The sequence below is a fragment of the Danio aesculapii genome, chromosome 13 (assembly GCF_903798145.1).
Source record: "Danio aesculapii chromosome 13, fDanAes4.1, whole genome shotgun sequence".
Taxonomy (NCBI): Eukaryota; Metazoa; Chordata; class Actinopteri; order Cypriniformes; family Danionidae; genus Danio; species Danio aesculapii.
The window spans coordinates 41,239,766-41,255,335 of NC_079447.1; the positions used below are offsets into that span (position 1 = coordinate 41,239,766).

The following is a 15,570-nucleotide window of genomic DNA, read 5'->3' on the forward strand; positions in this document are numbered from 1 at the left end:
AATAAATGTATCACACATAAGTGGTGTTTTGGGGATTTTTTTTTTCCTTTAAAGATTAGTAAATGTTTAGCTGAGTTGAGCTAACTACACACTCACACACACACACACACACACACACACACACACGCACACACTACACACTGTTGACGTCAGAATTATTACCCCCCCTCCCCCTGAATTATTAGGCCCCCTTTTATTTTTTTTCCCCAATTTCTGTTTAATTTCTTCAATTTGTGTTTTTATCAACACATTTCTAAACATAGTTTTATTAACTCATTTCTAATTATTGATTTATTTTATCTTTGCCATGATGACAGTAAATAATTTTTTACTAGACATTTTTCAAGACACATCTTCTATACAGCTTAAAGTGATATTTAAAGGCTTGCCTAGGTTAATTAGGTTAACTACGCAAGTTAAGGTAATTTGGCAAGTTATTGTATATCGATTGTTTGTTCTGTAGACTATCGAAAAAAAATGAAATAGCTTAAAGTGGCTAATAATTTTGACATTGAAATGGATTTTAGAAAATTTAAAACTGCTTTTTTTTCTATCCGAAATAACAAATAAGACTTTCTCCAGAAGAAGAAATGTTATCCGACATACTGTGAAAATTCTCTTGCTCTGTTAAACATCATTTGATTACGTAAATATTTAAATAAAAAAAATTAAAAGGGGGGCTAATAATTCTGACTTCAACTAATATATTTATATATATATATATATATATATATATATATATATATATATATATATATATATATATATATATATATATATATATATATATATATAAGAACAGTGTTTTATGGCTGTATATCACCACTAGTGGGACACTAAGGGATTCGGTCTGCAACCTCGTCCAAACACACGCCTCCCACCAGTGCCAATGTACAGCCAGAGTTTTCAAAACCATGATAATCAATCATAATTTTTAATGAAAATGACAATTAAAAACAGTAATACTAACCATCAGATAATTTACCATATTTTACCCTGAAAGGTATCATGACAAGTTACAACATTGCTAAACTAGCACAAGTACTCTGTACACATTCCTCTGATATATATATATATATATATATATATATATATATATATATATATATATATATATATATATATATATATATATATATATATATAAATATATATATATATATATATATATATATATATATATATATATATATATATATATATATATATATATATGAGCAATATCACACTCGTAGCAGTGAGATATGGCTATATATCAGCACTGGTGGGAGGCGTGCGTTAGCGTCCCACCAGTGCTGATATACAGCCATTTCTCACAGCTACGAGTGTGATATTGCATTTATGCAAGAGTTTGACAGCACAATCGTGTATATAAATAAGAAAATTAAACCCGGAGAGTCTTAAAACCCCTTTTTATTAGGAACTACTTTCTTTATTCACATCTGCAGCTGACGTCAAAACAGCAGAAGCCGTTACTAATTCACCAACGTCACTTTAGAGCTAGTGTTTGAAAGATTCTCTATAGCCTAATCTCTAAAGTGATGACAAAAGAGCTGATTTTGCTCACACTTTAAGATTATAAGGCTCAACGTGACAGACTAGATGAGTACTACGTAGAGGACAAGAGGGACAAGCCTTCGAAGCCTCTCATCCCCTTCTTCCCGGAGGTGCACAGTAGGATCACGCAGTCCTGGAGGGCACCTTTTTCTGCCCATGCTGCATGTCCCTCTGCCCTCACCACTCTTGACGGTGGAGCAGCCAGGGGGTATGAGGCGATACCTTGGGGAGGACGATGTCCACATTAGTGGTTCAGGAGCGCCACCTCTGACTAAACCTGACTGATATGCGCAAAGTTGACAAAGTCCGCTTTCTTGACTCTCCCATATCCCAGGCTGGCCTTTTCGGCGTCACCGTTGGTGAATTCACCCAGGAATTCAAGGCAGTGAGAGAGCAGTCTGATGCGATGGGCAATGTCATCTATCGGTGGGACCGTAAGCCCGCTTCGCCCACCGAGCCATCCACATCTGCTGCTTCTCGCCGAGGGCGCCCGTTTATGAGAGCTGCCCCGCCTCCGGCGAAGCACCTCGGAAGCAGGCAGCCCCTGCCCAACCGAGAAAAGAGCAAACTCGCCCCGTGCAGAGGATCTCTTTTCTCGGGCTGGAGCTGGACTCGGTCACCATGACAGCGCGCCTCTCCGGAGAGCGCGCTCAGCTAATGCTGAACTGTCTGAGAGAGTTCGACAGCAAAATAGTGGTCCCGCTGAAGTTATTTCAGAGGCTCCTGGGGCATATGGCATCCGCAGCCACTGTCACGCCGCTAGGACTACGCCATATGAGACCACTTCAGCACTGGCTTCACGATCGAGTCCCCAGACGTGCTGGCACACACCGAGTCACTGTTACTGTGCTGTGTCGCTGCACCCTCAGCCCTTGGAACGACCCCTCGTTCCTACAGGCCGGAGTGCCTCTAGGACAGGCGTCCAGTCATGTTGTTGTTTCAACAGATGCTTTCAGCACGGGCTGGGGGGCTGTGTGTTGCGGGCATGCAGCTGTGGGCCTATGGAAAGAAACCCAGTTGCATTGGCATATCAATCGCCTAGAGCTGTTGGCAGTGTTTCTCGCTCTCCACCGTTTTTTCAGGACGAACAGCATGGCGGTGGTGGCGTATATCAACCGCATGGGGGGTATTTGCTCTCGCCGCATGTCTTAGCTCGGCGGTCGTCTGCTCCTCTGGAGTCATACATGGCTGAAATCGATGTGCGCCATTCACATTACAGGAGAGCTCAACCGTGCTGCCAACGTGCTCACACGGCAGCCTTTACATCCTGGAAAATGGAGACTCCACCCCGAGTCTGTTCAGCTGATTTGGGCGCGATTTGTGGAAGCCCAGATTGATCTGTTTGCTTCCCTAGAGAACGCTCATTGCCAGTTGGTCTCGGGGCATGTGCAAATATGCGTTTCCTCAGTGAGCCTGCTCGCGCAGTTACTGTGCAAGGTCAGGGAGGACGACGAGCAGGTCTTGCTAGTTGCGCCCCTCTGGCCCAACCGTACCTGGATGTCAGAGCTCTCCCTCCTCGCGACGGCCCTACCGTGGCAGATCCCTTTGAGAGAGGACCTACTCTCTCAGGGACAGGGCACCATCTGGCACCCTCGTCCCATTCTTTGGAACCTCCACGTGTGGTCCTTTGATGCGAGGAAGACTTAGGTAACCAACCGACTGCGATGGTTAATACCATCACTCAGGCTAGAGGCCCCTCCACGAGGCGCGCCTATGCCCTGAAGTGGAGTCTATTCACTAATTGGTGCGTCTCTCGCAGAGAAGACCCCTGAGATTGCCAGATCAGCGTTGTGCTTTCTTTCCTCCAAGAGAAGCTGGAGAGCAGGCTGTCTCTCTCCACACTCCAGGTTTATGTGGCTGCCATCTCAGCTCATCATGACGCGGTAGCTGGCAGCACCATGGGAAGGCATAACCTCATCATCCAGTTCCTCAGAGGCTCTAGGCGAATTAATCCACCCCGCCCCCCTCTCATGGCCTCTTGGGATCTCGCGCTCGTTCTCACAAGTCTGCGTACAGATCCCTTCGAACCACTCGATTCAGTGTCTTTAAGGTTTCTGTCCATGAATACAGCTCTGCTGGTCGCGATGGCATCGATTAAGATGGTCGGGGACCTGGAGGCATTTTCGGTCAGTGACTCGTGCCTGGAATTTGGGCCGGCTTACTCTCACGTTGTACTGAGACCCCGCCCGGGATATGTGCCCAAGGTTCCTACCACACCGTTTAAAGACCAGGTAGTGAGCCTGCAAGCGCGGCCCCCGAGGAGGCAGACCCAGCCCTTTCATTACTTTGTCCAGTTCGCGCTTTGCGAAATTATCTGGACCACACTAAGAGGTTTAGATCATCTGAGCAGCTCTTATAGTGGTCGGCAGCAGGGAAGTGCCGTATCGAAACAGAAGTTGGCTAACTAGATAGTGGATGCCATCTCCCTCGCTTACCAGCGCCAGGGCGAGCCGTGTCTCCCAGAAGTGCATGCACACTCCACTCGGAGCATCACATCCTCTTGGGCGCGTGCACGCGCCGCCTCTCTAACAGACATCTGTAGAGCTGCGGGCTGGGCAACACCTAATACATTTGGAAGGTTTTACAATCTGCGAGTGGAGCCAGTTTCCTCAAGGGTATTAGGTAACCCTTGGTGATTAAGGAAACAACTCGGTTAAGTTGTTGAAACACGCTAGCTGCGCCATTCTCCCTAACACGGAAATACTTGCGCTTATTCACTCTGTCAGTAAAGTTCCCCGCTTAGGTGAGCCCTGCAGATTCCTCCAAGGCCCCCAGCACTGACTCAGCGGAGGAGTCACTCGCTAGCCCATTACGTTGTAGGTCTGCCCTCTGATCAGCCCGCGTTTTGGGTATAGGTGCCCGCTATGCGTGATCCCCACTTAGCGATCCCATATGTTTATTCAGCCACGATGCAGTCCCCCCCCCACAGGCGAACCCGTGTCTTCCCTCTCCGCTAACCATCTTATTATATGCGTACTCCCCCTTCTCAGGGCTAGTCCATATATTCTGCCACCATATCTCCCCATTTGTGTAGCAGGTGGCCTTCCCAACGCTTTCCCAACGTACTGTTGTATTAAATTCCTAGAATTATCTAAACGCTTGCAGCTCCCGACAAATATATCTACTGTAAATCCGTAAATCTTAAGGGCCAAGGATAAGTAAGGGCCAAGGATCACGTTGGAAGACTGCGCCTCTCTATGATGCAGGTGCGCTCACACTATGCCTGGCTATCCTCTCATCGGAAGCGAAGGTAAGGTGCAGTCTTTATGGCGTTTTCCAGACATTTCCCCATACGTGGATTAAAAATCCACTATAGCATTGAAGTTCCCCATCCGAAGGGGAACGCTATGGTTACTAAAGTAACCCTCATTCCCCGAGGAGGGGAACGGAAATGCTATATTGCATCGCCATAATGATTGTTCCTTAGCTGTAGGTATCAGTCTCTTCAGCTTAAAAAGGATGCCTCATCTTGCTTTCACTGTGCTTTTATGCTAAATTGATTGCAACAAAGCTGCACAAGCTGATGCTGCCAATTCATTTGGCATTTCATTGGCCCGTTTACATACTCTCTCAGACGATCGGCTTTCTGAACGAAATCCCCATATGTGGACGTAACCAGAGCGTTTTGGGCGGCCGCTGCAATTGGGTATTGTAGCAGAGTTGGCAACCCAAGGGTGTTTGCAGACTGTACTAAAGAGAGGGGTGGGTGAAATTACGGGAGTTTTCCGGAAGAAATAAAAAATGGGATGGTTGTGGGAGATTGGTCTGACATACGGGATACTCCCAGGAAAAACGGGAATGTTGGCACGTATGCTTACCAGTTTAATAATGATTTGATCTGCTATAGTTAGAAATCAGACTGTTATAAGCTTGTAAGCTTTAGGGCTATGCGGTTCTGTTGCCATCTTGTGGATAGAAAACGTCAACCGTCTTTGGTCTACTACACTATGGCAGGTTAATGGCCGCCGACGAGCTCTCTCAGAAATTGTAAATATTTAAAAATAGGCACTATTCTTACAAATAAACTGCATAGTTACAATCTAAACAACTACATTCTCAACTTAAAAAGCCTCAAAAGTACATTTAGTTGTCTAACAGCAGTAATATTTGTGAAACAGTGTCTCTGCTTGTTGCTGGCTGTATGTGGGCGGAGTAATACACAAAAGGTAAAGAGGCTGTACAGGTGCTGATATTACTTAAATATCTCATGGCTATCAGCCAATCAGATTCGAGAACCAGACAGAACTGTTGTATAAATGAGCAATATCACATGAGTAGCAGTGAGATGTGGCTGCATATCAGCACTGGTGGGAAGCATGAGTTGGCACATGGCCGCAGGCCGCAGGTTAATTCTAACCTTTTTCTTACCATATTAGTGAAAGCCTCAGTAAAAACATGTTTGTTCTCTAGTTCTTTGTGTTGGATGCCGTGTGCAGCAGCTGGACACAGGGGAAAACAGCAGTGCAGCTATTAATCTGTGATTAACTCCTGTTGTTCTCCAAGCAGTGGGAGACTGTGTTTCTCTGTGGGCTCATGCGCACTGTCACATCCTCACAGTACACTTTATGAAGCACACTGCACCAAAATGTAGATTTTTAATAAAGCTCAGAGAGAACAAGATAACGGCTAATCTAAGATGACAAGGGTTTAGGTTTTAGACTGTACAAATCAGGCTTATATGTATATTTTTAGACGCATTTGTAACTAATACTTTTTTTAGAAAACAGTGTTTGTAAAAAATAGACTGAGAAATGTGTTATTTGGTTTTCAGGTACTGTGATGACTCCAAATTACCTGCGTTCACCCAAAATCAGCGTGTCTCCATTCTGTGACTGCAGCAGCAGCGGCAACAGCAAAGAGGAATGCGACAGATTCACTGAGTTCTTCACTGACAACGCCTGCCTGCGTGAGTTACTGCCCTCACTCACACTAAACGCTGACTCACAACCGCTCATTTACATGTGCAGTCTGCAGAAAGATTATAGCTAGACATACAGCTACAGTATGCAAGTGCATGCTGTTTTTCACTAAGAAATTCTAGGAAAACATGAAATCACAACAAACTTAGGCCCAATTATAATTAGTTACAAATAGAGATTGTTCAAGGTTTTTTTACCCTCAAGTTTGAATCAGTCATTTGATTTTGAGGATCTACCAATACCAAAACCCGATTCGATACTTCTATAATACATAAGTAAAGTTTGTTTATAAACTAATTTTTAAAAAATCACAAGCTTATGTTTGTTCTCAGCTGGTCCCAGTGGCGTAGCACAAAATGCGGGGGCCCCTTGGCGGATATCACGCTCTGTGGGGGTCTGACGGTCTCCGAAATCATGCTCAGATGGGGGCTATGCCACTGGCTGGTCCCCCATCAGCTCAGAATTTATTCTGTAATCAGATGATTCCAAACTCACTATGAATAACCAGAGTTTTCCTATCTGAATATCTTAGTCTTGAACAATCACCCAACTCACCACTACTCGCCCCCAGATGGGTGACACGGAGGCCCAGTGATTGGCACTTTTGCCTCATAGCAAGAATGTCTATGGTTAAAGTCCTTCCTAAACCAGTTGACATTTCTGTGCAGAGTTTGCTTGTTCTCCCCATGCTCACAGTCCAAAAAACACACAACCTAAGTAAATTGAACATACAAACTTCATCCCATAGCCAAGCTCTTAGAGAGTACAACTCTCCTCAGCCATCCTATATCTGTCATTAGCCAGAATTAGCCACCGGGGGAGTTCATCACGGTCTACCTGAGCTCAAACTCCCCTCTCGACTTGCGAACAAGAGGGAGCCCAGGGCTTGAGGATCTTATAAGCTCTGGGCTCTCTCCCGGGACAGCATGCCAAACAAGCTTTATTATCAATCATCAGCTAAATGTGAACTCTTGAAAGGCTTAGTAAAGACATGGGAGCTACGGATAAACTCCATATGTCTGTGGTGAACGAAACATGAGGGTACATCTTATAACAGGTCAAGTAGTTTGTTAGAAATCTTCTTATAAAGGGTTGGCAGAGCTCTCTCTGTGAAATAGTGGTAAGACAGCATTTCAAATTGTGGTTCTATGTTTGTTTTTGAGGTGTCTTATCAGGTTTGTGGTGTTAAATGTAGCCTTTTCCTTTCCACCTCTTGCAATGCCAAGTTTACATATCTTACAGTTTGCTATGGCAATGTAGTCGTCATCAACTTAATAATACTTCCAGACCGCAGACATACTCGCACTTTTCCGTGTTCTACTTTGCCAGCATTTAACCAATAGCTTCTCTGTGACATAGTGATGTCATGCTGCATTCGATGCTTTTTCTGTGGGAAGTCAAGAAAAAGGTCTAACTCTGTGCCACCACATAACTATGAATGTGTTAAAAAATAATAATCGAGTCTGAAACCGCGTGATCAAGCCAGATTTCTGATCACGTGATCGGATCCGGACATCACTAGTTCTAAACATAAATATTTGCCTATAAATGCAAAACATCACAAAAGGACAGTTTCCACAACATCAGTTTTTGGAAAATGACCATTTGAATGTTTCACAAAAAAATAAAAAAATAAATAAAAAAATAAATCTTAAAATGCATTTAATTTCTTTAACTAATTTCTCACCAGTGTTCTTTTTGGCATCCACCACCAGCATTCTTGATCATTTTCACTTAAAATTGATGTCCCTTTGAATATTTTCTTCTGAATATCTGAGCATGTTATGTAATAAAATAAAAAACTGAGCTTTTGCTTTTTAACAAAAACAACAAATTCTATCTTCATGTGTTCCTGTTTTGCCACAGCTTGAATGCAGAGAGGTGTGATTACAAATTTAACAAATGGAATTTAATAATGGAAATAAATTAGCAATTCAAATGTAGTTGAGGTTCCATTAAGATACAGATCTGTTCCATAAAAAGGTACTGCCCCAGTGCCAAAGGTTTGTACCTTCTTTGGTACAACATTGTACCATTTTTTCTAAGAGTGTAGAGAATGTCTTATTTTTTTTTTCAGCTAGAATAAAAGCAGTTTGAAAAAAAAACATTTAAAAGGTCAATATTAGAAGCCCCCTTAAGCAACATTTTGTTCGATTGTCTACAGAATAAACCTTGGTTATACACCGATTTGCCTAATTATCCTAACTTGCCTAATTAACCTAGTTAAGCCTTTAAATTGCACTTTTAACTGAATACATTTTTAAGAAATATCTAGTAAAATATTATGTTTTGCCATCATGGCAAAGATAAAAGAAATCAGTTATTAGAAAATGTGTATCAAACTATTATGTTTAAAAATAATTAATTAAAAATTCATATGGTCAATTAACACAATTAAATATTGCATGTTAATAGCCTCATACATGAATTTTATACATCAATTAGAATTATGATAGCCTCTTTAGGAGAGTAAAGCCACATAATAAGAGCTTGCTTATTTTCCATTAATACTTAAATATAAATACAGATAAAGTTGTGAGCAATCCTTCAATCAAATGCTCCTCATGTCTGCTGTTTGCTTTTTCTGTCTTGTTTTTTCTCAATTTAACTCTGTGCCTCCATCCTCCATCCATCTCCCTCCTAACCGTCCATTTGTCTCATTCTTCCTCTGATCTGCTTTGCTCGGTCCATCTCTTCAGACGCCAGCAAGCTGTTTTCTGAGGCTTTTAGCTGTCCACCTGTCAGCCTGTTTTTACCTCTGCCTCTGAAATGCCTCTTCCATCTTCCTATTATGTGCACTTCTATCTCTTAGCCTTTCCCCTGCACATCTCTCGCTACACCTCCTTGACTGCAGCAAGTGTTTTCTTTTGTTCCTATAAAATCATAGTATGGCATGAAAACAGACAAAGTGGTAACAGCAAAGAACAAGCTTTTACGGAGGGCTTGTCCGTGTTTGCAGTGAAAAAAAAGTGCACTGAAAGAGATCTATGCAGGGGTCAGTTTGGAATGCAGGGTCAGGTTTATGTATGCCACTGCTTAAACCGCACTACACACCACACTTGAAGTTTCTAGCAGGGACGTGCGGTCAGGGGAGAGGCATTGCCTCACCTGTCATCATCCTCACCTGCCATCAGGAGATTTATACTACTGATAAAATAAATATTTGTGCACTGATATGTGCCATAAATGCAATTTCTGTATGATTCAAAGTTTTTTTTTATGATCAAAATCGCTATATTTTGCATATCTCCTGTTCATTTACAGCATAGGAAGCGAGGCAGCATTAAGCTCTGCCTCGTCAGATTGCACAATTCCTTCCTTGAGCTCACCCACTTTGCTCACTGAGTGTATGCTTCCAATGTAATGTTTTATTAAAATGTTTTTAGACATTCTAGACATTTTATTATATGTCCTCACTTTCCATATAATAGGTAATGTATTTCACAAATCTTATTTAGTGTTAGAATCTGATATAAAGACGCACTGAAAAGACACGATGTGAGGCAGGAAGTATATAGGAGCGCGTGTGAACTCACGTTATTCTTATCATGTCATCTCTTTTTCTAGGCAGTAAGTTCAATAGGAGTCCGTTATTTTATGTTTTGCTCTGACTGACTGCAAAAATTGCAGATATCAGCTCAAAAATTTCTCAGAATTGGACTTTCAATCAAAACGTGAATAAATAATGGACGACCAATGCTGAAGCTAAAGGACTTGCTTCAAAGGATGGGACAGAAGATAACACAATCATTTCAAAATAATTCAAATGATGTGAAGACTTCATTTGCAAGTACTGTAGGTAAGACCAGTGTGCGAATCCTGTGTGTGTGTGTGTGTGTGTGTGAGAATGAGAAAGAGCGCATCCGCCATGGTGCTGTGTGTCGCTTGTTAAAGTTGTCTGTAGCATCCTGCTGGGTGTTTTTTGGGAGGTATATTTAATCGTTATACATTTTACATTCTTCCTTGCCCCAATATGTACCTGCTATGTATATAGCAGAATGAAATATATATAGATATGAAACACAATCAGTAGTTGGCAAATATATTGAGTGGATCTGTTTGTAAATCTGTCACGTCACTGGTTTCTAGTGCGGGGCTTTGTGGGAATAGATTGACATGTTGGTATATAAAAGTTCACAGACAAAGACTGACCTCTCAACTATAGCCTGGTAAGATTTCTGACAGCCCAGTTCACTGTTTGGCAACAGTTTTAGGGGGGAAATACTAATTGTGAGAAGAAGTAAAAAGTTTGATGTGCTTGTTTGTGGAGCTCCAAGTTTGTAAAACCTCCAAAACTTAAAGAGGAGTGCACTATTATGCAAAACTGCCCTTTATGAGGGATTTAAACACAGCTGTGTGGCAACAGTGTGTGAATATAGCCAGCCTCTAATGGGAACAAATAATTGATTGAGCTTTTTTTTATAATCACACTTCATAAATACAATGCAGAAACACTTTGATTGACGTTCTCCTTCGTCCACGTCATCAAAGTTTTGCATATTAGTGACAATCTCTACCTCATTAACATAGACAACATGGAGTGAGAAGCAGCTGTCCACCATTAGAGTTTTCACACCCTACCTGCCGATTATCAGCTACTATGAGGCAAAATATATGTTGAGTTTCAGGATGCACAAATGAACACCTTACCCTCCATAGACTGCCCTCTGAGCAACTTCTTTTGACATTATCAGTTCTTCACTGAGAGTCCTGTTTTGAATCTGCAACTACAGTATGCTGATGCATAAGCATTTGTAGCTCCGCCCTCTTTTGAAAAAAAACTATAATCTCATTTGAATTTAAAGCGACAGTCACTAAAATTGCACAATTTATATCAAAGCCAAAAAGGGGCAGTTTCAATGAACTATAAAAAATATATATATATTTGTGAAATATTTTGAGCTGAAATTTCACACAAACTCACACACTTGTTTTACATCTTGTAAAAAGAGGCGTAATGCGTCCCCTTTAAAAATAAATAACTACAATGTAAACGGACTCAAGAAAAAGTTTGAAACATCAAAATGAAAGCAAAAACAACGAATTAACTTTTTCAATAAAAGCATTATCAGGTACTCATTGATTTACAAACTACAGGTATTGTATGATTTAATATTATTATTATTTTACTTTTTATTATTACTTTTAATTATTTTACTTTTACTTAATTTTCTTTTAAAACATAATTTGCTGAATGGCCACAAACATTTAAAATAAAACACTTCTTGGATTAAAGTAAATCAATACATATATATTTTTTATTGAAATGTGATATTAAAAAGTACATTAAAAACAGTATGTTGTACTTATTTTAGGACTGCACAGTCTGGTCATTACTAAAATGAGACCTTTTAATACTGTAGTACAATATTTCAAATGTAAAACACACACGCACGCACGCACGCACGCACGCACGCACGCACACACACACACGTATATTGTACACTTATTTTTTTTTAAACACTGTTTGTAAGTGATTTGTCTCTTTTTGTGTTCGTTGTATCATAAAAGGCTATTACCCTAATCTAACTGCCCCTGGTGGGATTAATAAAGTAGTTAAACTAAATTTTTACACAATGGGGTTTTACAATGGGGTTGATGATTCACATGCAGTAATTTATTAAGAACAGTAGTCAGGCAGGCAATGGTTAACAGGAGCAAAGCAGGAGCATGCAGGTTATCCAAAAAGAGTAGTTGGGGTCACAGGAAAAAAGAGATCAGTTAGGTGGCAAACAACATAAAACAATTAACAACAAGGGTCAGAAAACAGGGCAAGGGAAGACAATTAGACAATAAGACAATCTTTTTGGTTTATACCCTGTAACATTTTAAACAAGACTCAGCAATGTGTATGTGTTTGAGAGGTGTATACATAGTGTGTGTAATTAGTGCTGAACAGCTTCAGCTGCATATGCTTGCAATCATGGGGAATCTGGACCAGGTGTGTCAGTGAAGTGCATAATGGCATTAGTAGTTCTTCAGCGGTCTGCACAGGCTGGATCGCTGGTGACCGTGACAGACAGGCAGCCATAAAACTGATATATTTCTAGTCAATAAACTGCAGATTTGAAGTTCAATTATTGCATGTTATGTTGCAGTTTCACTTTGATTTTGATTAACTGCACACTCCTAACTAAATATCTCAATTTTACCTAAAACTAAACAGTATGTTTCCATATTCTACTGTGCTTATATGCACAATGCAACTTTTATGACAATATTACTTACTGTACAGCTCTGCAGTTTTTGCTACCTTTTCTATTTGAATAACAGAAGGAAAAAAGCCTGCTTGTGGCTGCGAGTAAATGTTTGTATTTAGTCACTGTAAATAGTGGAGGGACTGTTAAGCACGTACAAAACAAGTGGATGCAAAACATGTAAAAGTATTCAAAAATGGATGTAGAAAATGCAAATAAAATGTAATAATGATAAATCTAAACACAAATGATAAGCTTTAAAAATCTTTCTCTAAACCACTGAGTTTCAAACACAATCATTTTCAATATTAAGATCTTCATAATCAAACCATCTGACGTCTACTATCATCATTGCAGGACAGGTTGAATTGACTATAGTACAAGTGCATCTGCAAACAGAACTGAGCTTAATCCGATTTGTTTCTCTTAGTGCCGAGGGCTTTGACTGGATGTTGAAGGAGACTCTTCTGGAGGTTAAACTGGGTTAAACTGCTTATTTATTGTTCATCTTTCTTCCTTTCTCTCTCTCTCTCTCTCTCTCTCTCTCTCTCTCTCTCTCTCTCTCTCTCTCTCTCTCTCTCTCTCATTACCTCATTCTCTCGTGTCTCATTACTAGATTTGAGTGTTAAGGCCTCCTGACAGATCTGGGGGGTTGTTCCCAATGCCGTCAGTATCTGGGTGTTTAGGAGGCTCTGACGAAGTGCTTTGGCCTCACACCCTACACTCACCCCTGAGCACTGTGCGTCTGTCTGCCCTTGAAATACACCGTCCTCAACATACACTATTGCTTCAGCATACAGATTCAGCATGACAGAAAGCACCCAGTAAATCAGACAGATAATTCAAACATTAGTATATAAATAGGTTATATTATTGTTTCTTGAATAATGGTGTCAACATTCTAATTGTTGTACAGCGTTGGCACAGTAGTAGTAAAGGCTCTTCCCAAAAACACACTGACCTTATTTAATGTCTGGCTGTCAGACTACAAGACAGGCCACATGAAATAAGATGCATTTGTAGTCACAATTCGTTTATGTTCTTGTTTCTGGACATCAGTCAGCAGTTCTGCCTTCTTGATAACATTATAATATTTATAACGACAAACAGAGATGATTAGTCCACAAGCAAAGTGTATTGTCTGATGTGTTTCTTGTCCACAACACAATAAGTAATTAGTTTTATTAGTAATTAATAATTATAATATGCTTATTTTCAACATTTTCTACAATTAGAGAGAAAGAAAGTTGTTTTAATTTTTATTTACAGGTAATGTATGTGAAAAAACAAATTGTAATATCGAGGGAAAGACCATTTATTTGATTAAAGTTACAGTCTGTATGCGCATAATACGTGGTTATCACAGGTAATCCGTAATAGACACAGTGGAGAAAACTTGCACCACAGGCACGCTCGTGTCAGGATCCACACGTATTGCTTTAACAGCCAAGAGGAGAGGAAAAGTTACCTCAGAAACAGGGCAGAGGGTCAAATGTCCAAAGTGTGAGAGAGAGAGGCAGAGATAGAGTTTAACAGCGTTTCTCCGTAGTAGTGAAATAGCGGCTGGTGTGCTGTGCCGCCTTCATTGTCAATGAAAGACTGTCCAGCAAGCAGTTGAACTGTGCATAATTATCTACCTTTTAAGTAGTAAGAGTGCTATTTACTCGCCCTCACCTCCTTCGCCATAGTATTCTACTGCGACATCGCGCATAGAAGATAAATGACGTCAGTACGTAATAACCGGTTATGATATATTTGACACCCCTCGTAACGAGTAACGATGCAGCACAAAAAAAATCTATCAGAGTAAAAGTATTAAACTCATCGAAAATATGTACTGAAGTAAAAGTGGAAGTAGGAGAAAAAAACAATACTCCAGTAGAGTACAGATGCAGCCTTTTAGTACTTAAGTACATATATACACAACTGATATTAACAGGTGGAGTTTTGGTGTAACATCACTCATCAGTCATTCTGCAGTTCTTTGAGTGTTCAGTTCTTTCTGCAACCCTTCTCTGCATACCAGAACTGAACAATTAAGTGCATCTTCAATATATTTCACAACTTCTACAAGCATCATGCACCTTGTGACATGTCTAGACTTCATATTAGACAGCAGTCTAGAACAAGCCCCCCCTCTACACTATATTTATTCTTATTCTGCAATTTCCCTCTTGTCAGCAGTTTCTTCTAAAAAGTATGCAATACAGTAGATAGAAGTATGCTTAGTCATTATATGCTATCATACAAAAGAAAAAGATTGATTAATCTATTGTTAGTCTACATTGTTCTAATAAAAAAGTAAAGACACAAAAGTAATAAAAATAAATTCATTTTTTCCACAGTATCATGTTTACATCATAACCATGTGCTTTAGTATCTTGTTTTATGTGAGCATGCGGTCAATGAGCTCTCTCATTGGCTGCGTGTTCTAGTCCTGTTTGTATGTGAGCACATGGCTTGTGTTGTGTTTTTGAATCATGTGTTTTTTTATGTAGCATCTTTTCCCACCCACCATGTTAGCCTGTTTGTAATTATTATTTTCATCTGTTCGCCTGTCTCTTCATTGGATTGTCTTCCCTATTTATTCTCCTAGTGTGCTCTGTCCTGTGCTGGTTCGTTGTTGATTTTCTGATTGTTGGCTGTTGTTTGAGGTCTTGTCTACAACAGTCATTTAATGTCATCAAACCCTTGTGTGTCTTGCCTAGAACCTGGTCAAGTCTAGTTTAATGCCATGTTTTTCCCCCATGGGGAGGTTTGAGTTGTTTTGCTTTTCCCGCATTTGGGTCCTCGCATCATCTCCTTCCACCCCATACCATGACAGGTATAGAGCTGCATTGGCTGTGGACTTGATAAAAGACAAATGGACCCACGCCAGCAGATGACATTGCTCTCCA

General features: G+C 40.6%; 1 protein-coding gene across 2 annotated transcripts in view; it reads left to right on the forward strand.

Moving 5' to 3' along the window:
• gfra1a (gdnf family receptor alpha 1a) overlaps window positions 1-15,570 on the forward strand; it is a 139,376-nt gene that overhangs the window by 109,189 nt on the left and 14,617 nt on the right. For both annotated transcript variants that reach the window (XM_056471152.1, XM_056471153.1), the window contains one exon: window positions 6,329-6,463. In XM_056471152.1, coding sequence (XP_056327127.1) covers window positions 6,329-6,463 — 135 coding nt within the window. The remainder of the gene's footprint in view (window positions 1-6,328; window positions 6,464-15,570) is intronic.